Source organism: Aspergillus lucknowensis (genome assembly GCF_044049455.1).
Source record: "Aspergillus lucknowensis strain CBS 449.75 chromosome Unknown BJX67scaffold_12, whole genome shotgun sequence".
In the NCBI taxonomy this organism is placed as follows: Eukaryota; Fungi; Ascomycota; class Eurotiomycetes; order Eurotiales; family Aspergillaceae; genus Aspergillus; species Aspergillus lucknowensis.
In genome coordinates this window covers 66407-93177 of record NW_027263556.1, presented here as the reverse complement: position 1 = coordinate 93177, position 26771 = coordinate 66407, and the positions used below count along the sequence as shown (strand labels likewise).

General features: G+C 51.3%; 13 protein-coding genes across 13 annotated transcripts; 8 read left to right on the top strand and 5 right to left on the bottom strand.

The window, feature by feature from the left end:
• Positions 1-1282: 1282 nt before the first annotated feature.
• Positions 1283-1663, top strand: BJX67DRAFT_379671 (uncharacterized protein; the record flags this gene model as incomplete). Its single annotated transcript, XM_071032629.1, has 1 exon — positions 1283-1663. One exon carries the CDS (start codon positions 1283-1285, stop codon positions 1661-1663), a length of 381 nt encoding a protein of 126 aa, XP_070887699.1.
• A 355-nt stretch (positions 1664-2018) lies between these two features.
• On the top strand, positions 2019-3696 carry BJX67DRAFT_349047 (uncharacterized protein). The gene has a single exon (XM_071028710.1). It carries the CDS (start codon positions 2169-2171, stop codon positions 3249-3251), a length of 1083 nt encoding a protein of 360 aa, XP_070887698.1. The 5' UTR covers positions 2019-2168; the 3' UTR covers positions 3252-3696.
• BJX67DRAFT_387223 (C2H2 type zinc finger domain protein) lies at positions 3486-6347 on the bottom strand (the record flags this gene model as incomplete). The annotated part of the gene is made up of 7 exons (XM_071034194.1): positions 3486-5029; positions 5087-5188; positions 5237-5281; positions 5332-5541; positions 5598-6121; positions 6190-6205; positions 6261-6347. The coding sequence occupies 7 exons, from the start codon at positions 6345-6347 to the stop codon at positions 3845-3847; spliced, it is 2169 nt and encodes a 722-aa protein (XP_070887697.1). The 3' UTR covers positions 3486-3844.
• A 1165-nt stretch (positions 6348-7512) lies between these two features.
• BJX67DRAFT_371115 (putative MFS transporter) lies at positions 7513-9353 on the top strand (the record flags this gene model as incomplete). The annotated part of the gene is made up of 6 exons (XM_071031033.1): positions 7513-7773; positions 7833-7915; positions 7967-8211; positions 8267-8433; positions 8484-9163; positions 9218-9353. The coding sequence occupies 6 exons, from the start codon at positions 7513-7515 to the stop codon at positions 9351-9353; spliced, it is 1572 nt and encodes a 523-aa protein (XP_070887696.1).
• An 823-nt stretch (positions 9354-10176) lies between these two features.
• On the top strand, positions 10177-11068 carry BJX67DRAFT_34934 (uncharacterized protein). Its single transcript, XM_071028738.1, has 4 exons — positions 10177-10348; positions 10419-10468; positions 10581-10967; positions 11029-11068. The coding sequence occupies exons 1-3, from the start codon at positions 10216-10218 to the stop codon at positions 10758-10760; spliced, it is 363 nt and encodes a 120-aa protein (XP_070887695.1). The 5' UTR covers positions 10177-10215; the 3' UTR covers positions 10761-10967; positions 11029-11068.
• Positions 11069-11369: 301 nt separating this feature from the next.
• On the top strand, positions 11370-12839 carry BJX67DRAFT_349041 (NADH:flavin oxidoreductase/NADH oxidase). The gene has a single exon (XM_071028709.1). The coding sequence runs from the start codon at positions 11449-11451 to the stop codon at positions 12787-12789; it is 1341 nt and encodes a 446-aa protein (XP_070887694.1). The 5' UTR covers positions 11370-11448; the 3' UTR covers positions 12790-12839.
• On the bottom strand, positions 12840-14297 carry BJX67DRAFT_349039 (polyubiquitin-binding protein UFD1). Its single transcript, XM_071028708.1, has 3 exons — positions 14169-14297; positions 13785-14102; positions 12840-13716 (listed from the first exon to the last, which is right to left on the bottom strand). Exons 1-3 carry the CDS (start codon positions 14169-14171, stop codon positions 12931-12933), a joined length of 1107 nt encoding a protein of 368 aa, XP_070887693.1. The 5' UTR covers positions 14172-14297; the 3' UTR covers positions 12840-12930.
• Position 14298: 1 nt separating this feature from the next.
• Positions 14299-15883, top strand: BJX67DRAFT_349037 (uncharacterized protein). Its single transcript, XM_071028707.1, has one exon. It carries the CDS (start codon positions 14486-14488, stop codon positions 15833-15835), a length of 1350 nt encoding a protein of 449 aa, XP_070887692.1. The 5' UTR covers positions 14299-14485; the 3' UTR covers positions 15836-15883.
• rvb2 (RuvB family ATP-dependent DNA helicase reptin) lies at positions 15884-17710 on the bottom strand. Its single transcript, XM_071028706.1, has 3 exons — positions 17650-17710; positions 17146-17592; positions 15884-17083 (listed from the first exon to the last, which is right to left on the bottom strand). The coding sequence occupies exons 1-3, from the start codon at positions 17656-17658 to the stop codon at positions 16133-16135; spliced, it is 1407 nt and encodes a 468-aa protein (XP_070887691.1). The 5' UTR covers positions 17659-17710; the 3' UTR covers positions 15884-16132.
• Positions 17711-17826: 116 nt separating this feature from the next.
• BJX67DRAFT_34804 (uncharacterized protein) lies at positions 17827-20548 on the top strand. Its single transcript, XM_071028617.1, has 2 exons — positions 17827-17964; positions 18041-20548. The coding sequence occupies exon 2, from the start codon at positions 18071-18073 to the stop codon at positions 20168-20170; it is 2100 nt and encodes a 699-aa protein (XP_070887690.1). The 5' UTR covers positions 17827-17964; positions 18041-18070; the 3' UTR covers positions 20171-20548.
• BJX67DRAFT_34791 (putative alpha/beta hydrolase) lies at positions 20381-22155 on the bottom strand. The gene is made up of 5 exons (XM_071028603.1): positions 21590-22155; positions 21493-21532; positions 21296-21420; positions 21024-21219; positions 20381-20935 (listed from the first exon to the last, which is right to left on the bottom strand). The coding sequence occupies exons 1-5, from the start codon at positions 21847-21849 to the stop codon at positions 20591-20593; spliced, it is 966 nt and encodes a 321-aa protein (XP_070887689.1). The 5' UTR covers positions 21850-22155; the 3' UTR covers positions 20381-20590.
• A 437-nt stretch (positions 22156-22592) lies between these two features.
• BJX67DRAFT_34743 (uncharacterized protein) lies at positions 22593-23815 on the bottom strand. Its single transcript, XM_071028535.1, has 3 exons — positions 23653-23815; positions 22967-23575; positions 22593-22808 (listed from the first exon to the last, which is right to left on the bottom strand). The coding sequence occupies exons 1-2, from the start codon at positions 23696-23698 to the stop codon at positions 22971-22973; spliced, it is 651 nt and encodes a 216-aa protein (XP_070887688.1). The 5' UTR covers positions 23699-23815; the 3' UTR covers positions 22593-22808; positions 22967-22970.
• Positions 23816-25270: 1455 nt separating this feature from the next.
• BJX67DRAFT_34740 (TMEM53 family protein) lies at positions 25271-26656 on the top strand. Its single transcript, XM_071028531.1, has one exon. It carries the CDS (start codon positions 25617-25619, stop codon positions 26511-26513), a length of 897 nt encoding a protein of 298 aa, XP_070887687.1. The 5' UTR covers positions 25271-25616; the 3' UTR covers positions 26514-26656.
• Positions 26657-26771: the final 115 nt, after the last annotated feature.

Here is a 26771-nt window from a genome sequence, read left to right as displayed (position 1 = left end):
CGACGCAGAGTTTCAAAGTGGGGAAAGAAAATTAATATTTCAGGGATAAGTTGTACAGAAGGGACAGGAGGGTCAGGGACCTCGGCGACTTGTTGTGCGAGACTTGAAGATCATGTTCGTGGGACCTGGCTTCTTCATGCCCTTTCTTTAAGCTGAGTGCTTTGTTTCATTCATCCATTATTGTTGCTCTTACACTCTTCCTGGGTGCTTGATATTCTCATACACCTGCACTTTTTTGTTCCAAAAATGGTTCTCAAGGACTCTTACCTAGGTAGTCGACAATGGATATATCGTACTCGATCGTCTTCTCCAGGACGGAGGTACCATGTCTCCTATTTACCAACCTCTCATTATACAACTCCACGATATAATATGTTGATATGGCATCCTCTAAGCCTCGACGCCGCTTGTCGCTGAAGAAAAAGCGTGCCCAAACCCAAGCTTATTGGGATAACTTGTCCCAGCCTCGGTTGACAAGGAATGCGGTAAAGGAAATGCTGCGAAGACTCGGTAGTCCGCAATATCAAGACTCCAGGTATGGACGTCCCGGTAGCCGATGATCTCATTCTGACCAGGGAAGATAGACCTTCTCAATCGGCCACGGCCATTCCCCATACATACAAGGAGGACCAGATTAAAAAGTTCAAGAGGTTTTCCCGGCACGGGGGTCCGAATTTGCGGATCTCAGAGGTGTATGTTGCTTTCTGTGCACCACTGACCACAACTGCCACAGCTGATGAATTGATCAGTATATTCCACCGCAGGGTAACAACCAGAAGTCTTTCGAGCCAACAAATACTTCCTCAGGCGAGGGATTGAAACTCTGGGACTATGGGTTAAAGGAGTAAGCCGCAGCCAGTGTGGAGACTTCAGTCTATAGCGTCAATTTCGAGGGCCATTTGATTGAACATCGGACCTACCCTCCTGGATACAAGCACGTGGATGGTAGGGAGACAGCACGTCCAAACAACCTCAATGAGATTAAGAAAATCTTAGTAGCTCCGTAGGCTTCCGTATTGAAGATTTCTGCGGAGGATTTCAAGACGTTTGCGCTTACCTATTGGAGCGTGCGCTCGGAACGTGAGGTCAAAGATTCGGTAATATCAATCCTTGAGCCCAAAACATCTCGACATGCTGCCAAAGACCGCCGGTTCACAAATCTCGCTCACTTGACCGATGGAGCATTGCAAGTTCAGGCAAAACCGGATGTCTTTCACGGGGCGCGGGCAGAGAAATTGGGCTCCAAGATTCTCAAGGAACTCGACGACCAGATTGTTCCGTCATGGATGACGATCCTATAGCGCCGACTTTCTTCTTGAAAGTGAAAGGTTCCCATACGAGCACCATTGAAGCTGAACGCCAAGCTTCTTATTATGGCGCACTTGGATCCCAGGTTATCCATGCTCTTCAGGCGTACAAGCAGGAGGAACCGGCGTATGACGACAATGCGTATACCATAACGTCAACGTACTCCCGCGGCATTCTCGAGCTTTACGCGGTCCATATTGCCGAGCCCAAGCCGGGGGAGGGGCCTGAATATATCATGACACCTCTTGGGGACTGGCCGATACACGCCAATCTAGAAAGCTTCCAGCAAGGTTTAACCGCTTACCAAATGCTCGAGATTGGGCGAAGGAGAAGAGAGACGAGATCATTGAACTAGCAAACAAGAGGCAATCGCCTCAATCGAAATCACCTCGTCTAGCGAGGTCTCGAAGACATCGCTCGGTCAGAGGTGAGGAAGCCTGAGCCTGGGCGAGGCAGACGGAGCCGCAGTCCGGAATGGCCGGATAGCCCTCGGCGCTGAGAGACGGCTGTGGGACTTGACGGGCTTCGGGATGAACACAGCGAGCCGGTGCCCGGTGGCAAGTCATCGGAAGCAAGGAGAAGACCGGTGAGGCATTTTTGATGCTGATTCTCGAGAAAGAGAAGCGAAGACCCCCCAAAAGAGAAAGAAAGGTGACGCATCACGTGCGGAATCAGGAGGCGCGGCGGCGCGCCTTTCTCGCGGATTTCCGAGTGGCGGGGATTTTTCAGTCCATTCCTCCTCATGCTACCCAACGTCTGACCTCTCCGGCCTTCTTCCTCTCCTCTTCTTCTTGCTTCGGGTGCGAATTCCTGATTCCCGACCGAAACAGGGAAGGAAGTAAAGGGGAAGGGGTTGAGCCATGATGGAAGGGGGAATCACCGTCTTCCACAAGGATGAGACTTTCCAACAGAAGCAGAAGGATGCCGCCGTCCGCAAGCCGAAGCGAGGCCCTCTCGACATCCGCGAGCAAATTGCTCTGATCAAAGTCTGTGAAAAGCGAGCAAAATATAAAGAAATCTCGGAGGTCTCTTCAACAAAGTTTTGGATCGGGATTGAAGTCGCTCTCCAGAGGGAAATTGGTCGGCGCTACTCGCACTACTCGTGCCGTCGCCGCATAACTGAGTACATCGCACAACGAGCCATATATCGGGATGCCATCAAAAACGGCCAACCTCCGCCTTTTCAGTTGATGGATCCGGATATTCGGTCCATGCTTGATGCGTGGAAGGAAATGGATGAATTGAAGGAGCAGTTGGAAAAGGAGAAGGCACTGGGCCAGCTGGTCGGACATGATCCCGAAGTTCCCCAATCCAACAAGCTTCAACGAGTGGCCGCTTGGGTTAAGACTCTTCCAGATCCAGATCCTCAATCTATTGTCACTCCCCCGACTACCGATTCTTCCCCGTCACCTGCTGTTCGGGAAGAGCCTCTCTGGGCGGCTCGACACCGAAAGTGGAGCGAGGACGATCTTGCGAGGTTCACCCAGCGCCAGGTTCAGAATCATGATATGGCGTGCAGCCGACTACTGTTATCGAACATCAAAGACAAACTGACTTTGGCATACCAAGACCCGCGTGCCACCCAGGCACTGGCCGGTGTGAAGAGACCCCGTGAAGACGAGCCCTCGCCTGATCGAGCTACACAACGTCCCCGAACCCAATTCGCCGATCCGGACACAAGCAGGCCCGTATTGAAACAAAACCCCGGAAGCTCTCAAAGCCTTCTACGCCTCGATAACGCCCCCACCCAAACCCCCATCGAGACTGTATTTGGCAAATTCTGGGATAGCATGTTGCCATATTTCAAGGAGCGGGCATTAAAGGAGGGCCTAAGCATCACAAAGTCCGAGTCTATCATGCACGAACTGTTCAAAGAAGTCGGTGCTGCTATGACACGGGCATTTATGAAACTAGAACAAAGCACTCGGCCCTCTGCTCCTTGAGGTTTATTCCAAGAACACTCTTCTCCTCGCATCGCGCCTCAGTTCGATTCAACGCGCGTCACGCTGCCGCCTTTCCTTTCTGTCGACCTTACGAGCCTTATTTCCTACACTTCCAAGCATTTTTCAAATCTCGCTTGCATTGTTGTCTTGTTCCTGGGTCTCGATCTCAATCTCGATTTGCTCCTCTTCCGTTTATTAGACTGCATAGAGTCGATACCCCTTCTTTCTTTGGGTTGTTACTACTTGCATTGCGAATTTTGCATACATGTTCTATTCATCGTCTATATTTTCCTTGTCTGTATATAAGTCGAGCGAGCCTCGATTCTTCTCGAACACGTCGAAGAGATACAGCTGTACCGAAATTGAACTAAATGGACTGAGTCGAAAGGAATTTTTTTTAAATGCCATAAGCAGCGTAAATACGATCATTGGCTAACGGAACAGATGCTATATATCCAAGCATTGTATTTGCAGTTTGTCACTCGGTTACATTACACACAATCCCTCGTACACTAAGGGTTTCGCTATGGTTTTCTCCAACCGACCCAACAAAGCCACCACCTCCACGCAAGAAGCCGAACCAGCACAGCTGGCTAATGGCACAGCGTAATCCACTGACTCACAATCTCTTCCATATCATGTGCAATCCCCCACTGCGAAATCAAACATCTGAATAGCTTCTGCATGGAGTTCATCTCGTATAGAAGGTTCCGCACAACCGCAACACCCGGTGGCGAGTTCGTCCCCCCTTCCATGACAAACCGACTCGTCCCAGATCCCGTCGAGGACCGGACAGTCTCACACCCTAAATTGAGGTCCGCATGGGCAAGAAGGGCGTCCCGCCACACGATTGTGCGCGGGAGGTAGATATTTGCGGCTCCCGCGAGTGCGAAGACGACGTAGACAGTTGCTGCGGCGAAGAGGGAGCTCGGCATGTGGATTACGTGCGCACGGCCGCGAGGCAGTTGCTCGACTATGTCTTGAATGGCGATGGCGTGGAGGAGGGCGCGGCGGGCGTCTTCGGTTTGTACCCATTTGAGCATGTCGAACCCGGAGCGGAGGGTTTGAGAGCCGCCGGAGACGTGTTGGGGAATTTCATAGCGGGTGCAGACGTGTCGGCAGAGAACGGTGGAGTTGATCATTGTGTCGAGGCAGATTGTGTGCCAGCGGAGGAGAACTTCGAGCCTTTCGGAGGATGAGAGGTGGATGCTCATAGTGATGGCTTCGTGGACTTGCGCTAGGGCTCGTTGGACATCTGAGCGGCCTGGGACCCCGACGGCGGCGAGGTCGTACTCGTCCGAGTCGGAGACGAGGGATTGGAGACCCTCCAGGATCACACGCAGGGAAAAGGCAGATAATTGGTAGTCGAGGGGTCTGAGGCTCTCAGTAGGAGGGAAGAGAGAGCGGAAGATGAGTCGGAAAGAGTGCTGTTCTAGCTTCTGGGAGCGCATCTGCGTCAGCCATTCGTCGGCGCTGTTTGCGTCAAACGCTGTCTCACCACTAGGGGGGTTAAGTGGGTTAGCGACATGGCGAGTGGAAGCTCCATCGCCAGACATCTGCGCGACGAGTCCATCTAGGATATAGTACGCTAGCAAAGCACGCTGCTGGATCTCTCTTGCCGCCCATGTTCGCCATTTCTGATCCTTTTCCGAAGCCAGTGCACCCGGGAGGGGTATATCCTCTATCGAGAAAGGTTCGCTGTCAAGCATGCCGCAGTGTCTTGCCCAAAAGAAGCCGAGGGGGCGGAAAACCTGACTCGCGGTACGAACGGCTCGGTCCTGAAAGGCCGAGAGGAGTTAGGGCAAGCCGATACGAACCGCGATTGTTCGACATACCTTTGACAGTGCCCCATAAATCTGTCCCAGAAGTGCAGTTAACAGAAGCTGAACGCCGCTGCATGCATCATACGGGCCACGGTGAGTGATCAGGGATTGCCACTATACGAATTAGCACTTTCTCAAAACCGGTGTAGACGTGGAATTCACCGAGGTCGAAACGGCAGTATGTGCTAGGCGCCATAAAGCTTCTCCCTAAAGGTACTTTAGACACGGGACACAGAGTTAAATCATGCCCAACTTACCTTCGCGACGGAATCCTTGGGCCCGAGATACAGTGACCCGAGCGCCATAGCGTTCAGAAGTAAAGGATGGGTGCAATCCCGAAAAACAAATGTCGCTCGGTGCAGAATGGGGAATGTGGGAATAAACCGCACAAAGAACATGTGTAAACACTCGTCTAAAAATACAGACGTAATGGAAGTTGCCTTGATAGCAGCGGTCACGCTGGATGACTACGACGCATATCAGCTCCTGCCCTGCTGGAAGTGGGTCAGTCTGTAGCACTCACTGAACTTGTTACCATATCCGAAACATCTCGCACGGCCTGATGACTACCACCCGAAGGAATGGTTCCAATAGATGATGCCCTATCATCGAACGAGTTGGGGGACCCAAAGGTCATACCACTGATATCCTGGACTACTGGTGGAATGGGGAGAGCTCCGAGAGGTATCTGCCATTGATCCGGTGTGTCTGATGACATGATACTTTGGAACAGATTCTCCGAATCGGGCCATATCAAGCCAAAATCAAGGTCTGAGACTGTAGACTGCATACCAGAGGTTTGATTGGCATCGGGTGTCTCCCATGTCTGACTTTGTGCAGAAGCTGCCACGGCTTCCGCCTGTTCTCGAGAAGTGTCCCAAGCAAGGGTATCCAGAGAAGTGACCTGGGGCAGCTGCAATGATTGCCGTGCTTGTGCTTGTTTGGTAGCTACTGCGCGGGTATGCAATTTCTCATGGCGAGTCAGAGCATCTTGGCGGGCAAAGGATCGACGGCACTCCTTGCAGACGAAAGGCTTCGATCCGGTATCTTCGACACATGAAGGCCAGCGATCAGTTCCTATAGTTCTCGGCACAAGCCAAGGACAGAATTCTTACGGCATCGTTCGTGTCTCTAAGTGCCAGTATTAGTGTGAATGTCTCCACTAGAAAAAGCCATTATTACTAACCCTTAGGTGTTCGGCCTTGGAGAAGCCCCTCGCACATACATGGCATATCAGGGACTTTCCACCATGCGATGCTGTCGGTTTCGGCATCGTGGGAACGGTACGCGGGGATGATAGCCAGAAGCCCGATTGATCCATCGCCCTTCCACACGAGAAGCAGTCATTCTGGGGGAGTGGGGAGCCGAGAAGAGCATTTGAAGCCCTGAAAGAAGCGAGGTGGTGTGGGTTGAAACTTGGAAGTGTGGGAAATTTGTGGGGCAGCGGCGAGGTGGCTTCAAACTGCCGACTTGTCATCCGAAACTCTTCTCTCCAAAATCAGGATTGAAGCTCAAGTTAGCGCTTGGAATAGCTCCTTGGCAGAATTCGGCTACAGAATTTGGGGTCGATGAGAGAATTAAATGCCGCCATTCCGTCGGGATCCATCCCGACCCGTACTTTCCCATGATGCATAGCACATCTAGGTCTGGGTATGGGAGCCCTACATGGCAAGCACTTGTCAGGGCCTATTGACATCTAAATCTAACTCATTCTTGCTCCTAGGCACGCTGTTTTGGCACCGACTGTTGTCCTCCCTCATCCGCCTTGCGGCTTCGTCCTGTTGACCGACTTCTTTAGGGTACCCGATGGGTCGGAAGCCTTCAAGGCCATGGCTCAAAGCCTTCCAGCCGGGATTTCAGAACCCCTGATTCGCGTCCCAATCCCGACTTGTCCACTTTATGTGTGGAATTTGTTCCATACCGCCCCATTGCCTCGTCAGCGCTCAAGCCCTCGGTTGAAGGTTCATGGTGGACGAGGGCATCCACAGCAGTTGGAATATTGAAAACACCGATATCTGACTCGGTAATGCTGTGGAGACTCTGGAGCCACCCCAATGTCACACTCTCCGCGAAAACTTCCCCAGCGGTGCCCAGCGCACCGAAGAGGCTCAGTTCCACAGTGTTGACTTCGTCGGGGAGAAAACTTGTAAGCTCAGCACTTTGATAGGCCGGTTTACTGCCACCGTTCCAAACGCTCGGGATATAGGCCGGGACTTGCTCTTTTTCAATACCCGGCGAGGGTGAGTGAGTCCGGACTTCTATCTAGCATGTCACAAAAATCAACCCCATCTCCCTTTCCCATTCTCACTCCCCGCAGTCGTTCAGATAACGTCTGCCTCGGAATCCTTCGAACAATAGGCCTTGACCGAAAGGCTGGCTTCCTCAATATATCTCCCAGTACTAATACTTCGCGTAACACTTCTTTGTGCTTCCTGAAGATGCCCACCCCCCCGGAGCTGCAATCTACCCCCGTCACCGAGACGACTCCCGAGACGTCAAACACTCAGAAGGGTTCAGATAATGGTGTGGATTTCGTAGAAAGTCCGGAAGCCGGTATTACTTCAGCATACACCAACATAGCGGCCTCCCGACTCTCAAAAGCACACCGTGACTTCCTCATTGAACGTCATGGTACGTTGGATCTGGATCCTACCCCTAACATGGACCCTGCGGACCCTTACAATTGGCCCTCCTGGAAAGTGAGTATCTAATCCTCCTTCAACGCATGCGGCCTAGCTAACATTGTTGGATTCGTTAGAAAATTGCAAATCTGATTCTGGTGGCCTTCCATGCCTGCATGGGCACACTTGCCGCCGCCGGTATTATTCCAGCTTATGAGACGTGAGCTCAAGCTCGGCACTTGAAACATTTTCGCAGCTAATAGGTTTGCAGTATGGCTGAAGAGTTTGGTGTCGCCCTCCACCAGGTCACCTACCTGACGTCCCTTCAAATTGCAATCCTGGGTGGCGCACCTTTGTTCTGGAAACCCCTTTCGAATCGATATGGCCGGCGCCCAATATTTCTTCTCTCTTTACTATGCAGTTTAGTGTGCAACGTTGGGTGCGCGAAATCCCCGGACTACGCCTCAACTGCGGCGTGCAGAGCCTTGCAAGCATTCTTCATCTCTCCAGCTTCAGGTATCTTTGCAAGTTTTAGATGGCTCAATACAAGCTTTGCTAACTGCTTTGGCAGCCATTGGAAGCGGGGTGGTGATGGAAACATTCTTTAAGAGGGACCGCGCAAAGTACATGGGCGTCTGGACCCTGCTTTTGACTCTGGGAATCCCATGTGGGCCATTTATATTCGGCTTCGTTACCTACCGCGCCAGTTACATATGGATTTATTGGGTTCTGGCCATTGTAAGACGCCTTATTCCAACTGCAAGACTTGATTGCTGACGAAAGCCAAGATCAACGGTGTTCAGTTGATTCTTTACCTCTTCCTCGGCCCCGAAACCCGTTATATTGGTAGTACTGATGAGGATCCAAAACGGCCCGCCTGGAAGAGAGAATATGTGCAATTTCGCCGAATCGACCCAACGCCAATTCATTGGACGGAATTCGTCAAGCCGCTAGGACTGTGCGTGAAACCGTGCGTAATGGTACCTGCTGCTGCGTACTCAATGATATTCCTCTTGAGTAACGTCCTGGCCACCGTTGAAGTCCCCCAATTGCTGCAAGGGAAGTTCGAACTCAACGCAGAGCAGCTAGGCTTGCAGTTCTTGGGCCCAATTATCGGGTCGCTTATCGGCGAGCAATTAGGCGGTTACACATCCGATCTTTGGATGAACAGGCGCGCAAAAAGGGTCGGCCGGAAGCCTGAGCCGGAATATCGGCTTTGGCTCAGTTACCTGGGCTATACTTGCTCCGTAGTTGGTATTATTGTCTTCCTCGTTTGCACAGAAAAAGCCAAACAAGGCCAGTGGAACGTAGCCCCCATCATCGGTATTGGGATCGGTGCCGCGGGAAACCAATTGGTGACAACTGTCCTCATCACATATGCAGTGGACTGCCACCCGGAGGATGCGTCCAGTGTCGGAGTGTGTATCACGTGTGTCCGTCAAATTTGGGGTTTTCTCGGGCCGTTCTGGTATGTTGGAGTGTCCGACAAAGCTTTTCATATGCAATATCTGACTAGCGTTAGGTTTCCTGATATGTTCGAGCACGTCGGTGTGGCCGCAAGCGCAGGTGTCTGTGTTGCACTTATGGTTGGGGCCAGTGTCTTCCCGACGATCTTCTTGCAGTGGAAGGGTCGGTCATTCCGCCCAGGAGCAGAGTAACGAGTGCCATCAGATTGATCGCTCAGGTGTGGCGATTAGGCGTATTGAGTCTCTTGTTTGAACGGAAGGTCATACACGTCCTGCTGATTCGACATGGCTGGATTCCTGCGGTCGTCAGATGGGAATAGAAATGATGACAGGAGCAGGAAGGAACACTAGTCGTGACTCTCACGAAGGAGGCTTATCACTTACTATATACAATGACTTTCTAAATACTTATCAGGATGGGAATTTCATGCTGCTCCCTTCACAGTTCGGGATCCCGATAGATTTGTTGGAATGAGACCGACTGAATGCAGTGGCTCTCGGGAACTTGGCATGAAAGCTTATTGTTGCCGACGGCTTGGCCAAACCACCACACCTCCAAGCGTCTGGTAGGAGTTCGTATTCCTCGATACAAGGGGCCAGCCTGCGTTTGTATACTCTTTCCCAGGAGTAACGAAGATTGGTTATAGAATGGAACCGTTCGTCATGCCGAAGACGAAGCCACAGAACTTCGACGACGGATGAGATCTACTCCGGGAAGGGCTAAATATATATCCCCACAATGGTCATCGTCCACGTTACTGAAGAGCTGATTACTCTATTATACGTTTGAATAATATTCAATATAAGTACATTATATATCTCTCTCTATGCTTAGCTAGGAGCTAATTGCTCCTCTTGACGGTCGGCCGAGCGTCCGATGCCATCATTCGACACTCCCAGTGTTGACAAATGTGGGGAGGACTCGGAAGTGTGGGGAGCCCAGTGTGGGTGTGGGAAGAGACCCCAACCCCGACAACCCAACTCCCAGGCTCTCAAATAGCATCCCATATTCCAACTTCACTATCATATTTTTAGTCAACCATCGCGCTGCATAATGTCTACACCAAAGGGCCCTTTTCGCCTCGTCACGGTCAACACGGCCCCCGAGCGCGCAAAGCGGCTCATTGGGCGGGTGGTCAAGGCCCTGAAGGATCGGTATACAATTATCCATGTTGACAACTGCGAGAGTATTGCTTCCCTAGCCTGCGGTGTCCGTGTTTTACTCCTGGGGACTGCACAGCTGACGCAAGTGAATAGCAATCGACGAAGTCGCCCCAAAAGTAACAGAGCACAACCCAGATGTCCTGGTGCGTTCCTCCCACCCCAATCGCCTGCTTTGCAATCCGGCCGAAATTGAACTAAATCCGGCCCGATGATGACTACTGAGTGGGAAGTTTGGTGCTGACACGGAAAGCACAGTTCAGTGCTTCGATGTGGACGGCCGAACAGGCGCAGGAAATCCAATCTATTGCTCGCTCGATCAGACCAGATATCAAGCTCCATGCTATCCCCGCGGGATTGCAGGCTGAGCGCGGGCCGGATGCGGTTGTTGAGTATCTTCTTGACAATGTGCCGGCGCTTCTTGATGGGGGGAATTAGGGTTTCAGGGCTCGGTCTGATGACCCGATCCTCGGACAGAGTTCAGTGCCTCTTACGACTATCAGTGCTCTCAGAACGCTCTCAGTCACCGATTAAGTTGGTTCCAGGGAATTGAATTCAGGGGTTTAGCCTTTTCCCCATCATTTGCGGCACTAGCCGAGCTTCCCCTTCAGTTGATTCTACGAATATTCTTGAACGCAATGATGGGTAACGATGCCTATGAGCTCCCCTTGTAACTCTAGGACATGATCACTAATATCTCCATTAGACAGTATTATTAATTTATTTATCTGTTAATTCACCGAATACTGCAAGGAACTAGTATCTGGAAGATCGGATCGCCAAGCGACGAGAAAGGGAGCGGGGCACTTGCCGGGGCACCGCAGCTTTGCTGTGTGGTTGGCGTCTGCACCAAAATAACGCAAATTGAGCATTGACCTATAGGATTGAATTATTGTAATGGAATATGGACTGCTTCCATTGTTTTTGCTTTGTGGCCATTGACCTCTTCGCCTCATCTCGCGATTTGTCAGCACAAGGCATCATTCAGTCCATGGCTCCAATCTATAAATACCAGGTCCAGCGGCTCCAAATCTTAGAAACTATTCAGGAACGAAAAAAAAAAAATAAATAGAAAAACTGAAAGAAAAAACTAGACCACGGCTCTCCCTGCACTCTTTAGCCTACCATGGCCTCCACAGACCTCAAAACCGCACCCTCGCCTGCCGTCCTCCCGGCGCAGGGCATCCCATACTTCACGCCCGCCGCGAACCCCGGCGCGGCTGCCAACCCAATAGCCAAAGACACCCCAACGCTCTTCCGCCCGCTCCAAATCCGCGACGTCACGCTCAAGAACCGCGTCATCGTCTCCCCGATGTGCATGTACTCGACGGTCTCGGACCCGTCTTCCCCCTTCATCGGCGCACTGACCGACTTCCACCTCGCGCACCTGGGACATCTCGCGCTCAAGGGCGCGGGGCTAGTCATCATTGAGGCGACGGCCGTGCAGCCCAATGGGCGGATTTCGCCGAATGATTCCGGGCTGTGGCAGTGGCAGGAGGGGACGGAGTCGGAACAGTTCAAGGGGTTGAAGCGGGTTGTGGACTTTGTGCATGCGCAGGGTGGGAAGATTGGCATTCAGCTTGCGCATGCAGGGAGGAAGGCGAGTACTGTTGCGCCTTGGCTGGCGATGGAGAAAGTCAAGGCGGACGAGAGCGTGTTTGGGTGGCCCGAGGATGTTGTTGGGCCGAGTGGAGGGGAGGAGAATATCTGGGCAGAGGGAGGAGTGTCGTATTGGGCTCCGAGGGAGCTGAGTACTGAGGAGGTTGAGGAGATTGTGAGAGCGTTTGCGAGGAGTGCGGAGCTCGCTGTGAAGGCTGGCGTGGATATCATTGAGATCCACGGGGCGCACGGGTATCTGGTCAACGAGTTTTTGAGCCCTGTGACGAATCGCCGGACGGACAAGTACGGAGGCAGCTTCGAGAATCGGACAAGGTTCCTTAGGGAGATCGCACTGGCGATTAGGGACGTTGTGCCTGAGGGCTTGCCGCTGTTCTTGCGGATCAGCGCGACGGAGTGGCTGGAGGAACATCCGATTGCCGCTGAGCGCGGCACTTGGGATATAAATTCGAGCGTCGAGCTGCTAAAGTATCTTCCAGAGATTGGGGTGGACTTCTTGGATGTGAGTTCTGGTGGGAACCACAAGGATCAGAAAATCCCTACCTTCACGGACTGCCAGATCAATCTGGCTGGGCAGCTGCGCAAGGAGATCCGAGCTGCTGGCGCAAAAACGCTGGTGGGTGCTGTTGGCCTCATCACGCAGGCTGATGCGGCCTCCGAGATTGTCCAGGGCGCAGACGAGGATGAAGCGCACCGTGCAGAGTCGATGCTTGCTGGTTCGGAACCCAAGGCTGATGCCGTGCTGATGGCTCGCCAGTTTCTACGAGAAGCTGACTGGGTGGTCAACGCGGCTAAGAAGCTGGGTGTCCAGATCTCTCCTCCGCTTCAATTCGGTCGGGCATATTTGTGATAGACAGATTCAGACGATAGACAGCTTAATGTAGATATTACTTGTTCAGTGTGGATATCATGCCATTCTAGAGCTCCTAAATCCGGATACTACAGAAAGACTCGCCGTGCACGACTGTTTATTCACTCTTCTATTTCCTGCTTAGCTTGGCGTTCCAGATCCCTCTATTCCCTTCTTTTTCCCTCGTAGTGATTGACCAGTTCCTTGAAAACGAGGTTTCTCTTGCCCAACAACGCTCCCGTTCTCGTCCCGCTTTCGTACGGGCTTTATCGCATAGCCAAAGAACAGTTGGTTGGGCGGCAAGCGCAGAGGCTGCGGTCCATTCGTTCTTCGGTGTGGAGGAGGGTGCTGGGGATTCGTCGCGCCAGGAGTAGGCGTCGAGGCTGTCGGAGTGGGAGACTTGCTGCCTTTCTTGGCATTCAAACGATGACCACTCGACAGGAAATTTGACGACACCGCGCGCGCACCCGCCGCAACGTCAGTCGACTCCGGGGCAATCGCCCCATAATTGATTGATTGTGCCATGGTGCCGTGAGTATGAAGGTGGCCCCCAGCTGGTAGTCTCCCACTGACAACGCTGCCTGGTGTGCTAGTGCCGCTTGGACGCTGTGGCTCCTCGTATCCTACAGGTGGTGCAAAGTCGACTTCAAGATCGGTCTCGAGAACAGAGACAGCATTTGTCTCATTGACAGGTTTCGTTTCCAGCACGGCCATCTCATAAACTTGGTCATTGTAAGCAAAAGTAAAGATATCATCCTTTGTAAGGCAGGAGAAGTTTCGGAAAGCGTTTTCGAGGACGGCCTTCGGATCACTGATGTCGAGGAAAGAGGTGGATTGAGCTTGGAGCTTGATGAACCGACCGGGTGGTAGGTCTGTCGATTTGACTTGTACGAGGTCGCCGGGTTCGAGAAGAAGAGTTTGCATCAGCTGGAATATTATGAATATTCGTCAGCAAAGTTTAGAATAAGGCACTGGCCGGAAGTTGTGCTGCATACCCAGAATGGTAGATATATCTTCCCCTCCTCAGCAATGAACTCCAGCACACCAGCATGAGACATCTTCTCCTTTGCGCCGTTATGTAGTTCAAAGAGCATGGGGTATGTGATATGTAGTCGGGTTAATTTGTCCAGAGCACTCGGAGGCATGATGACCTTTCCACCGTGATTCACATTCTCTCGTTCGGGCCCAGGCATCATAGCAACGGGATAGCACCGATAATATTCGTCAAAGCGACGTGTTGAACCTCCATGTCTGAGCATAGATGAGCCCATGACTCCCTCCATAGCATCGTCTTCCCAATAACTGCCTCGGAACTATACTGGTGAGCAGGTACCCAAGGTCTCTGGCAGATAGTAGCATGGGACACGAGTTGCACCTACCATGATGTGTAGAGGGAGGCTGAAAATTTCGAGCAAATGTATAAGAAGTAAAGAAACCGAGTTCAAGTTCTCATCAAAATTGGTGAGACCTGAGCTTAAATCCTTTTCGAGTCAGTTCGTCGACAGAGGGGTGGCGGATTGCGGAAGAACAGCTCGGAGTTCATTTGATCGCCCGCAGTGACGCAAATGGCTCCACAACGATTTTCCGACCCGACCCCAGACAAGCTTCACGAGAAGCCAGAAATTTACCCACAACTCAATACTCTCAGGGTTTCAGGCTCACTGGCTTGCCGTCCACGGATATCAAATCAATACATATGTCTTCCTCACTTCCGCGCCCCAAACGGGCGGGCGAAGACTACGCACGCACGCACCACCTCGACGAAGGCGACGATGATGGCCCTTCGAAAAAGCCGCGTTTCGATCTCCGGAATCCGTCGACTCTCGCGCCCGACATGCTTGACGAAGACGCGGTGCTAGATGCAGATGAGATAGGGCGGCGCGGGCAACAAGTGCGCCGCAAAGCGGTCAATCTTGACGGTTACGAATCGGACAGTGACAATGAAGGTTTTAATGCGCGGGCCTCGGCGAAGGCGTCAAAAATCAATGCGAAACAAGAAGCGGAGGATGATGATATGTTTGCCGAGCTACAGGAAGATTTTGGTGCGGACGAAGTAGATGGCGATGAAGCACTACGGAAAAACAAGAAGAATGTGCGATTTCTGCGAGACGACGAGATTGAGGGACAGGTTGCATCGTCGAAGAGTGGGCGCACGCTGCGCGTGGATCTGAGTCAAGGTGCTGATAATGTCAACGTTGATGAGGATGAGAGCGAAAGTGACGTCGCAGAGGAAGATCGCGCAAGGATAGAGACGGGTATGGACGAGGAACTAGGTGCGGGTTCAAAGAAGAAGCATGCGCCTCTACTTGATGCATTCAATATGCGCACCGAACAAGAAGAGGGTCGGTTTGACGAGCAGGGAAACTATGTCCGAAAGGCAGCAGACCCAGACGCCGTACACGATTCATGGCTCGAAGGAGTATCGAAGAAGGACATTCGACTTGCAAAAGAGGCAGCCGAGAGACGGGAGAACGCGAGGAAGGAGAAGGATCGCATGGATGATAGCATCTTGACGTCGGATGTATTGAAATCACTCATTGTGAACCTACAGCGCGGTGAGACAGCACTGGATGCCCTAGCAAGGATAGGCAAAAGTGCTCCTAAGAAGCCGAAATGGCAGACGAGACGGAATAAGAATCGACCAAAGAATGGTTCCGAAGACACGGAGATGGCAGAAGACGACCCCAAAGAAACAGCAAGAAAACAGACGATCGATGCCATTACTGGGGCGGCTGATATTCTCATGGCGAGAGGACAAGCTGAGATTTACGACACTGAACGCGAGATCCTAACCAGGCAATACCGTCGCGAAACGGGTGAAGACTGGGTTGATCCTCCGCAGAGTATAGATCCAGAGGCGGCCGATGCTGGGCCCACGATGTGGGAATACCGCTGGTCTGATGCTCGTGACGGAGGTACCGTGCACGGGCCCTACGATGGCCTCACAATGGAATCATGGAAGAATGCTGGCTACTTTGGCGAAGGAGTTGAGTTCAGGAGGGTAACAGAAACTGATCAGTGGAATAGTGCTGTCAGCTTTGTATAATAGCAGCCACCGGAAGGAAACCAATCTTGTGCAAAGCATCAACGGAGATACCACATTTTGGGAATATTAGTATTTTTTGTATCATTTAGACCGAAACCCAAGTTTCAAGAATACCCAGAGTAAGCTGCGAACAAGCGCCAGGATTATCGTACATCAATCAGTAGATGTGGATAGCAGGATCATTGCCTTTCAACATGATGACCTTCATTCCCCCAAACCTAAATAGGGCCGCACCGTCTTTCAAATACTCCATCCCTTGAACACCTAAAAATATCTGCATGAGACTGCACGTAGTGTCTATGAGATTTCCATGGCATCTCCGTTAGTAGCGGAGAAGTTGACGTTCCCTTGGTCGCCGATGAATCGCTGTTCATATGTGTTGACGAACTTGACACTGCGAGCCGGGTCGTAGAAGAGTCTATAGCTTCGTTGAACGTCGTCAACAGTAACCTCCTTGACCTTTCGTTTTTGGCTAAGGAGATGCGATGTGGTGATAATGTTGCTAGCGTATCGGAGATTGGATTCTTGACCAATTTTCGTCAGTAGAGCTAAGGCGTCTGGGGAAAGGTCGATCTCCTCCTCCTGGGCTCGGATCGCCAGAATTTGCCTGATTTCATCTGCAGAGTAGGGCTGCGTGCTCACGATGACAACCCGGTCGAGGAAGTCAAGAGGTAAGCCATGCGGAGAGTTGTATGTTGTGCCCCGAATTCGCGAGCTGCCACGATTGCTGGCCATGATAACAATGGGAGCGAGCTCCGCTTCCAGAGCCCGGTTGATATAGGAAAAGCATTCAATGTCAAGCATGTGCACTTCATCGATGAAAAGGACACCTGGGATTATCTCTGCCTTGCCCTCTTCCTTCCACTCCGCGACCTTGGTGTTGATTTGGTCTCTGACCTCGCTTCTAATCTCACCGGTATCACCGGAAAAGAGCGCCAGGAAACCTTGCGAACGTGAATTGATGACATCAATCTCGTGCAGGCTCACGGTGTGTACAATCTCCTTCCGAACTTGGAGTTCCCCTTCCGGACACTGGACGAATTTAACATCAGCGCCCATCGCATCGTAATCGCGGGAGCGGGCGAAGGATCGCCCGAGCTTGGTGATTTTGCCGGACGACTTGTCGATCGAGATGATATCCCCAGCGGCGACCTTCTCCTTTGTCATTGAATCGATCATCTTCGTTCCCATGTCGTATATCGTCTCCATGTCCGTAGTTTTGATTGTGAGCTTCCCTTGTTGGTTACCCTAGGCAAATTAGCACACGATCAGAGGGTGAAATGCCCAAATTATTCCCTAAATTCACTTACACCCGTAACACTCCGATCAATCTGAATCTCGACAATTTCACCCTCAATGATCTCACTCTCCTCTTTGATTCGGACCCCGATGGATTTTCGGAAAGCTTGGGTAAGGGCCTCTGTCTTTGACATCTCCATTGAGAATATCTCCGAAGCTGCAAGCATAGTGAACGGGACATCTGATCCGAGGGATTGTGCCATGCCCATCGCGATAGCTGTTTTACCCGTGCTGGGGGGTCCTGCGATCAGGACAGCACGTCCAGCAATTTTCCCTTCCTTGACCATCTGAAGAATTACCGCGGCGGCCTTTCGAGCTTTCTCTTGGCCCACAAGGCCCTGAGAAGACGACCGCGGTTGCAAAGAATCGCCATCTACGCCGAGCCCTCTGATGTGTGAATGTGCAGCGATGAGGTTCAGACCCCGGAGCTCCTTGGTCTCCGCAATAGTAGAAATTGGCTGGTCGAGAGTCAGCAAAGAACGAGAGGATAGACGAAATTCCCTATGTTAACTCACCGCAGCCATCGTAAAATGTTGTTGATATGGATAGACTGCTCTCCAGAGTGTGAAATTGCTTCTTGTCGCAAGCCTTGACCGATTTCACAACGAAAGAGCTGCAAAGGCGATAGCCTTACCGCCCGGCAGAATTTTACCTCTCTCGCGTCTGCCATGGCAACAATGAATCAGGAAGTTTTGGTCCAAATCACTCTCTTATTCTCTATCCTCTTGGCTCTGATTGTGAATCCTTCTGACGTCTCGCTCTTTTGCGAGTTCCTCGCCAATATACCTCTTTCACATTCACAAATATTGGGATGTTTGCGAGGAAACAAAGTAGGCCTCCGCCACGCGCCTATCCCCTGTTGTCGAACCTTTTCTTTCTGACATTCTTTTTCTCTCCCCGTCTTAGTAACCTGAGCGACTCAATCATCGCCTTGAAATGGATGTAGACTCCTCGGCGTCACGCGATCCCCGCCGCTCCATTCGTGGAGATCGACCCCCTTTCCCTTCCAGATCAAGCCACCACGAAGCACAACAACCACCCCCTTCAGTTCCCGCACAGCAGTCGGTATTTGATGCCCAGAATGATACGTCCGGCGATCAGTTCGTTCGCGGCCTCTCAGGTCTTATCCACACCGCCGTATCTGCGATTACAACCAAAGCCGAAAGAGAGAAGGTCCAGAAAAAGCGCGGCAGCATAGACGACTTGCTGCGTAAAGCAGAGGTTCACAAAGCATTTCCATCGACCATTGACTTTTTTCAGAACGTCAGAGATGAGGAAGACGCGATCCTAGCGAAGGTCGACCGAAAACTCAAGGAGCATGAAGCAAACTATGAGCGCTTCCAAGCCGATCTAAAAACCCATTGGGCCTCTTCTCAGAACTCGCAATCGTCCAGGCTAGACGAAGTAGTATCAGAGTTGCAGCAAGACAACAGATGGGCAAAGGACAAGGTCTCACATATGCAAGGGGATATCGAAGGATTAACTAGCCGCCACAAGTCATTAGACATTGATATCAAGGGTCTTCAAGAGATGCTAAACAACCAGCAAAAGGGTTTTGCGAGCTACACGAACTCCATTGGCCTAATATCAAAGGATCTAAATGACTACTCCACAAGGCTTGAGCAAGTGGAAAAGGGAGTGATACAACCTGATCAGGGGTCCAGCGCCGCTGACACACGAAATCTTAACGCGAAAGAAGCTCTAGGCGACGTTGTGGACCAATACAAACAATTGGAACAAAAGGTAGCCGTATTGGGCGAGAAGATCGACTTCTTTTTCTCGTCTTATGAGAAATCATCGGCGCTCCCCGATCATCTCAATCGCAACTTAAAGGACCAGCAGGAGAAGTTAGATCGGCCGGTTAACGACCAAGCGACTATTTCAAGGTTAAATGCGACCGTGCTAAAACTAAACAACGAGTTTAAGGAGTTGCAGAGCATTCAGAGCGCAAAGGATGAGTTGCAGCTGGCCGGATTGGAAGATCTCGAAAACAAATTGAGCCTGATCAAAAAGGATTACGACCGTCTATCGGGAAATATGGACCAGTTATCATTGTCGGTCCCAATACATCCCGTTGAACCGAGGTTCACTCAAATAGCTGCTGATGTGCGGCGACTACAAGAAGGTATGGAACGTCTACATGAAGGCGTACAAAATGCAGGTGTCGGCCTTCAATCACTAGAATCAAGGTACAACAATCTATCAACAGAACCGATAGTTCAGCATATGCTTGGGGCGTTCCAGGAGATATACCCACAGTTTGATCCGGCGCACAAAATGCTGGCACGGAAAGTTGAGCAACTGGAAACACAGGCCAGAACCTCGACGGTCTCCCAGGATGAACTTAAAAAGGACCAAGCCACAATGTCCCTCAGGCTCGGGGAAGTTCTAGAGCGATACCAGTGGCTTAGCCGGGAAGAATTTCAAGCGGTACAGTCGCGACTGGAAATTCTATCAGAAAGGCAGAGCAATATGGATAGAGAATCTGACTCGAAGAAAACGTCAGACCAAAGTTTCTTGCAAGAGGTTGAGCGCGAGCGCGAGTTGTTGAACAACCGGATGGCATCGCTAAGCCAGGAGGTTGAAAATCTCAAATCAGAGTGCAAACAGGCGCAGGACAACGTCAACCACAATAAAGATGAAATGCGATCCCTGGAGCTTCGTATCGCGACACATGAGGAAAGTACGACACAGAGCTATCAGAAGTTCAAAGAGCAGCTTGATACACTCGCGAAACCAATACCACCCCGAGAGCTATTTCCTGAGAATGGAAGCTCAACTCGTGAGCACACGCCCAAAATACAAGCGTCACGACGGACTAGACCCGACCCACTGGACTCCTCGACAGGCACAAAACCCAAGCGCCGTCGCCCTTCTACTTGCTCCGAAGACGAAAACTTCCCTCGGCCTAAGTCTAATTCGCCTCTTTCGCAGGATTCCATTGCGTCGCCTACCGTTGCGCCAGGGGAGGTTAGGAAGAAGAAAAAGAAGAAAAGAAAGCTTGAGGCAGAAGCCCCTATAGAAATCGACGACTAGATACGGCCGCCTCCTCCCAGTTAGCCCAATTGGTAGGGACTACGCTCTCTTACCTTTTTTGCTTCTTCAAGTCGTATTCATTTTCTGTTTAAATACCCTTGCCTTGCTTTGTCTCTTCCCATATAGCTTGGTCGGTGGCAATCAAATACCATTGGTGTTATTTGGTGACGAAGCTCACGATCCTACCCTTCCCATCTATTGTATTATGCAGTATAATTTGCTGGGCTGAACCCTCATCTTCGGATTGCTCCCGGTATTCTGGGAGTACTGGATCCGTTTATCATACACTTTCTGTGTAAAGTTATTACCTGGACAAACATAATCTAATCAGTAATGTATGACTCCAAGGCTCCTCAATCTACGGCGTTTCCTGCAGGAACTTAACAACAGCTATAAACGATCAGTCTCCGTCAACATTCTCTACACAGTCCCCTGGCACCCCGTAGGATAAGCTGACTTACCCTTCCTAAATGCCTCCGGGTTCTCCGAGATAACCCAGTGTCCAGCCTCCACATCGACAACCCGAGAATTCGGGAAGAAGCCCCTTATCGCAGGGAACGTTTCATCAGAAACATATGGGCTCTTCGTCCCCCGAACAACGAGCGTCGGTCCCTTATATTGAACAGAGCCAGGCTCCCCAAATGGGAAGTCGCCCATCTCTCTGAGAGAATCCCCGAGAATCGAGAGCGGGACGCGAAATTTCATAGTCTGGTCTTCTTGGGAGCGGACCAGATTCGTTAACAGGAACTGTCGAATGGGGAGAGCCTGATCGGCGGTCGTTAGTCTGCAACTTTTGCACGCTTGTCTGCTCGAGAGGTACGTGAGATACGTGAGATGGGGGTTACTGGCATACTTCTTCGTAATCCTGAAGAATCTTCTCAGCATCTGACTGCTTCGTCACGTTCGCGGCCTCGACGTGCTGCATGCCCCGGACGTATTTCGCGAAGTCAGTCCGGAGCACGGCGCTCACGGGTGCGTTATCGACAGGAACAAGTGCAGAGACTAGGTCCGGGGCGTTAAGGGCAACGGTCATGGCCGTTTTGGCGCCCCTTTACGCACGGAAAACAATGCCACGTTAGACTCGCCCATTCCATTCTTTGCAGCGGCAGCAGCTGTTTGACGTACATGGAATGCCCGATTAGTACACACTTGCGCAGCTTATGCTCATGGATGAACTCGGCCACGTCGTCCGCCATGGCGTGGTAGTTGTGATCCGGGTCATGAAATGAGTTGCCATGGTTTCGGAGATCCTAGTGAACAAGCAAGCATAATTCGCGTCATTATATTGGCCACAATAAGTGTGTAAGATGTGAATAACTAACGACTACATAGACCTGACGCTTCAGATCACGTGCCAGTGCCCTATATTAGATCTTGTTCAGCGGTTTTTGCTCGATTTGGCGGGAGAGAATGCCGTACCGACTGATTGTCCTATTGTTCTGCTTTGAACCGAACAGGCCGTGCAGGAAGACGATTGGGTTATGGGTTGGTTGGTCCTTTTCCGGGCCGAAGACCTGGAAGGAAAGGTCGGGACGGAGAAGTCTATGAGTGGTGGAGAAAGTCCGGAGATTTGACGCGCCTCGAAGGACTGTTCGCGGTGAAAATGGCATTGTATGAGAAGACGGCTCGAAATGTCGAAAGTTATAGATGAGAGAAGATGACGCGCGTGGAAATCTCATCCCAGTCACGTGACCACTACGGGCTTCTACGTTCCAAGTCGCTCAATTCTTGAAGCTCTTTCCGTTCCTTTTCGAGACCAGCTGGTAACAAGTGAAAACAACTCACAGGAATAAGATGCCGGGTGGTCGCTATTGTGCTCAAGATCAACCGCTGCGTTCATTCAGTCGCGATCACCTGGATTCTCCCTTGTCACCAAACCAGCGCTCCTTACTCATAAACAAGCCAGGTCAGTGCCAATCAACACTATTGGGGTCGTTGAATCGCACTTGGACCTTAGGGGAAATATGCCCGCCGGTCGTCGAATTCGCCCAGAAACTGAGAGTGGCCGGGGCGCTTCCCAGCCCTGACCGAGACCGCTCGATTACCCGGCCGGGGAAGGTGCCGTCGGAATCATCGATGGGTCATCAGCGGTAGGTAGAGACATCCCAGTCGTGTCTCTGATATGGTTATGGTTGATAGGATGGTTGGATGTAATGGTCATTCTTTCCAGCCAGCAGCTTCTATCTCTTCTGTAATAGACCATATGCAAGCCAAATCACAAAATATCCAGGGGCAAAGTGCACAGTGGCAGATTTGACCAGTTCCACGCATTCCTGTTCTCACTGAGAACAGATGATAAACTCAATTAGGCTCGCCAGGAGATGTCTTGCTCCGATCCATGCTCCACAATTTTATTCCCGTCCGAAAGTTGCATTCCATAATGCAAGTGGCACACCATACCCGGGCGCGGTGTATATCTTCACGGTCCAGGTTGTCAGAAGGTCAAATCTGCTGCGAAACATTGCATTTGTTCGGAGGATAACGTCAAGGTTGTATATCGGGGGCGAATGCTGGAGGCCGCGTTTATTAAGGGTTGAGTCGTCCGGTTGTTTAATTCTCGTTCAAGTTCGTGAAAGAAAGCCTATCTATGCCGGTTTCCGTAAGTCTTGCTATCATTCATGTCCTGTGTTCCTGTAATCTCAGATTGGTTAGCATCATGGCCCGGCTTCGAAATATTTCATGCGAGGAGAAAGCAACAGTAGAGATACATCAGGGCAAGATACAATCGGCAACATTAGACGGACATGTCTCGAAGCCCGCGGAACCGGTAGAGGGCTTACTTCGGCAAGAACCTACATTATCAGGCAAAGATCTCATCTTTGTACTTTTCCCGGTAAGCAGCCGCAATTTGCTCCATCCCTGCTGCATCGGGCACCACATCGAAGGAGTTGACGCTCTGAGTACGGAGATGCTCTCTGTTCAGGGGGCTGCCTTTTCGATCTCGAATCCACTTTAGCATCGCGAGGAGGTCGCTCATGTCTATCTCAACTTTCCGATCTCGACCCGGAGCAAACATCCACCGGATCTTGCGCTTCAGAGCCCACTTTATCGGTGCAGCGAGGATGACGAGATGGTCACCCCTGAACAGGATAATATTCTGCTTCTGAGCCTTTCGAAACAAATGTATCCTTGTCTCCTTGGTTACATAGAGTGCCATGTCCTCATTTGCCCACTGTTCACTAATACCAAGCCTCTTTGATACCCGAAGGATGGCCTGCTCCAGGGGCCCTTTTATGTCCTCGTCCGTTGCCCATTCTGGATCCAGGAGATAGTTCAGGTCCTTCGTTGTGTCTCGATTCTTCAGGTAGTTGGCAGCCAGAAATCCGCCAGCAGTGATCAGCTTGATCGGAGCAAAGGCAACGATAAACTCGAACTTTCCCAACTCCTCATCGAGAGCCTTGAGAGCTGCATTTCGTCAGACCTGCAGAGAAATGGGTGTTCCGGGCCCGTCCGTCATTTCACGGCCAGCCCAATTGACTTACCTCTCTGAAAGTCACTCGCGTCCAGAGGCTGCTCCGGCTCGGACATTGTAGGAGCTCTCGGCACGCCTGTAGCCTAGTGCTCGGCAGCGAAGGTAGCAATCGACGTTGGCAGGACGAACCGGACAGAGGAGCAACTGCGGCGGAGGGCTCTAAAAGGCGAAGCGAGATGGAACCGTGGCCTAGCGAACAGTCAGGAAGTGAGTGGACAAAGGTACGATCAATAATAGCTGAGCGTCAACGACAGGTTTGGTTTGGTTTGGTTGTTTGGGAAGGTACCCCGCATTTCACGCTTGGCTGGAAGAATCTCTCACCCCCACCATCACCACCATTCACCACCGCCAACCTCTCATGACTCGCAGCTTCCTCCCGGCCGAGCAGCCAGTTAGTGAGCTCCTCCCTCGTACCGACCGAATTAGTGATTTTGACCATGGCTCGCTCCAGGACGGAGGCTCTGCGACCGTCCGATGCCCGATAATCGGGTGCTCCGACTCGTGCTTGTTCTTCGGGCCGTACCTTTTTTGGCGCTAGGAAAGGCGCTCCCAAAGTCAATAATGACCCGTCCACGCTTTGACACGCTCTTCATTGCAATCCCGGCCCGGGGTCAACCCCAACCTTCCGCCAAGAACCTTACTCGCCTGAGCCAATAACCACATATGCCTAGCTTCGCCAGGAACTGAGGCACGACCCTGGCACCCTGAAAAAAGCTGCATATCAGACCAAAACGCATTCAGTGTCTGGTTCCTGTGGAGATCGTGGGGACGCCTGCACATGGCTCCGCAGCCGCCAAAGGTTATCCATTCGAGACCGTCAATCTCGAAGAGTCTGGACTCTCTGTCTTGCGAACGGCGGATCCCTGGCGAGAGCCTCATAGGAGCAAAGGATCGCTCTAAGCTTCGTCCAACATGGAGTGAAACGCAGATCGCAGACTCGTCGATACGGCTTACTAAGGCCTATCGGACACCCCATTTAGGCGTGTCTGGTAACGTTGCATCTCGTGTCAAGAAAAGGTTGACATCGGTTGGAATGACGACTTCAGAAACCATCGGCGTTGCACAGGCCATAACTTATGAGAAGTATCTTGCTATCACGACTTTGGGGTACTTGATACCTCTTAATACACCTCGTCTCGCCATAAGTAAGGGAGCAGAGATATTGATATCACCAAAACCCCATCGGCTCTTTCGAGTCCCAATGGGTGGTGACTCCCGAGAATTTCCCTTTTCCCTACCGATCTGTACTCGACGAATCGCTACTTGCCGAGACCCAAATTAGAAACGCTTCTCCTAATCCAGGAGTATCCCTCAGTAGTCAGGGATCACCTCGATCACATCCATTTACCACGCCTGTGATTGCCCGCAAAATCCGCAGAGGACAGTCCACAAACGAGCATCATGGAGGTTTATCACCCTCTTCCGGGACTATAGACTTGCAGGGCCAAAGATCGATGGATCTGCTCGACAGGTCTTTAAGAAAGTGAGACATATTGGGATAGGCTTGTGGAAAGCTGGAGGATCCCCCAAAATTGAAGGCGAAGCACGTGGAGTTGAATTCCGACTGGACTTGTTCAACACACCGCTATATCCAATAATAAACCCAGTAGGTTCTGGGTTGAAACTCCGCAACCCAGTGGGTTATTACTTGTTTTAACATGGCACCCTGCCCCGAAACCCACCTGGGTGGGTTGCCTCAGGCGCCCCGCCCTACTGCACCTCGGAGGAGGCCGAACCTCGGGTTCCTTCTCCTCTCCCTATCAGCCACCTTCCCCGACGCTCATTCTATAATCCAGACGCTCGCTTTTGTTCTTCGTTATATTTCTCAATTCTCTCTTTTAAATATCCGTTTCGTTAGGGTATATTTCTAAGACCCCAACAACACAACTGCGTTCCCCATGCCCGCCTCTATCATTTGAACCATATTATGCCAAACAGCCTCACGATATCGATTGTTCCGCTCTTTGCACTACAATGGCGTCGGCTTTGAATAAAGCAAACTATTTAGCTCCGTTTACACAACTTTCTCCCTGCATCTATGTCCAGGAACCAGACACTTCAGCCGACGACACAGGGGATTACCCTCGGACAATCGTCCTTGCTTTTTGGATGAATGCTTTCTCCCGGTCACTGGTCAAATATGTTGCTGAGTACAGGCGCATAGCTCCTCGCGCGAGGATTATTTTCATCAGAACGTCCTCCACCGAATTTATGCTGCGTCCGACAAAGCGAGCGCAATATGCTCGTCTGGCCCCGGCGGTTGAACTCCTCCGGTCCCTCCCTCCAGATAGCTCCGTATTCTTCCACATGTTCTCCAATGGTGGAGTTTTCGCTGTAACACACCTCCTCGAAGCCTATCAAAGGGCTACTGGTCATCCGCTTCGTGTGTCTTCGACAGTCATTGACAGCGCACCAGGGACAGCCACACTGTCTGGCGCAATCAAGGCCTTCTCTTACGTGCTTCCCAAGCAGTGGTTCCTTCGTCTTTTCAGTAAGATGCTTCTATATGTCTACCTAGCTTCTATTTTTGTGCTTGGGAAGGCAGTTGGGAAGCTGCTAGGCATCCGTGATGCAATCAGTGTCGCCCGTCAGGTTATCAATGATGGTCGGATCATGCGTGGATCTAACAAGGCCAGCCCGCCGAGACGATGCTATATTTACTCCGACGCGGATGAGCTTGTCAATTGGGAGGACGTGGAGAGCCATGCATTTGATGCAGAGTCGAAGGGCTTCATAGTCCGCCGAGAAAAATTTCGGGGGTCAGAGCATGTGGCTCATATGAAGGCTGACCCGGAGCGCTATTGGAAGACGGTGAAGCTTTATCTGAAAGACCCAGACTTGGATCAGGCACTTTCTGCTTCGTCGACATAGGTTGCCGGTCAATATACAGGATGTTCGTTGCTGCAGCTTGCTCTATTTTCCTTCATATATCTTCTTGCCTGTGTTGATAGTTGATGACGCTTTCATTGTCGATAGACGTTGGTTCTATGCTTTCTCAGAAACCATTCATAGACAGTTTTGCTTCCAGAGGAATATATCTGCTTTACACTCCTACAACCTGCCGAAGCTACATCCCCTTCAACCTCGCCATAACTTCCTCCTCTGCCACTGAATTCGACATTACCCTTG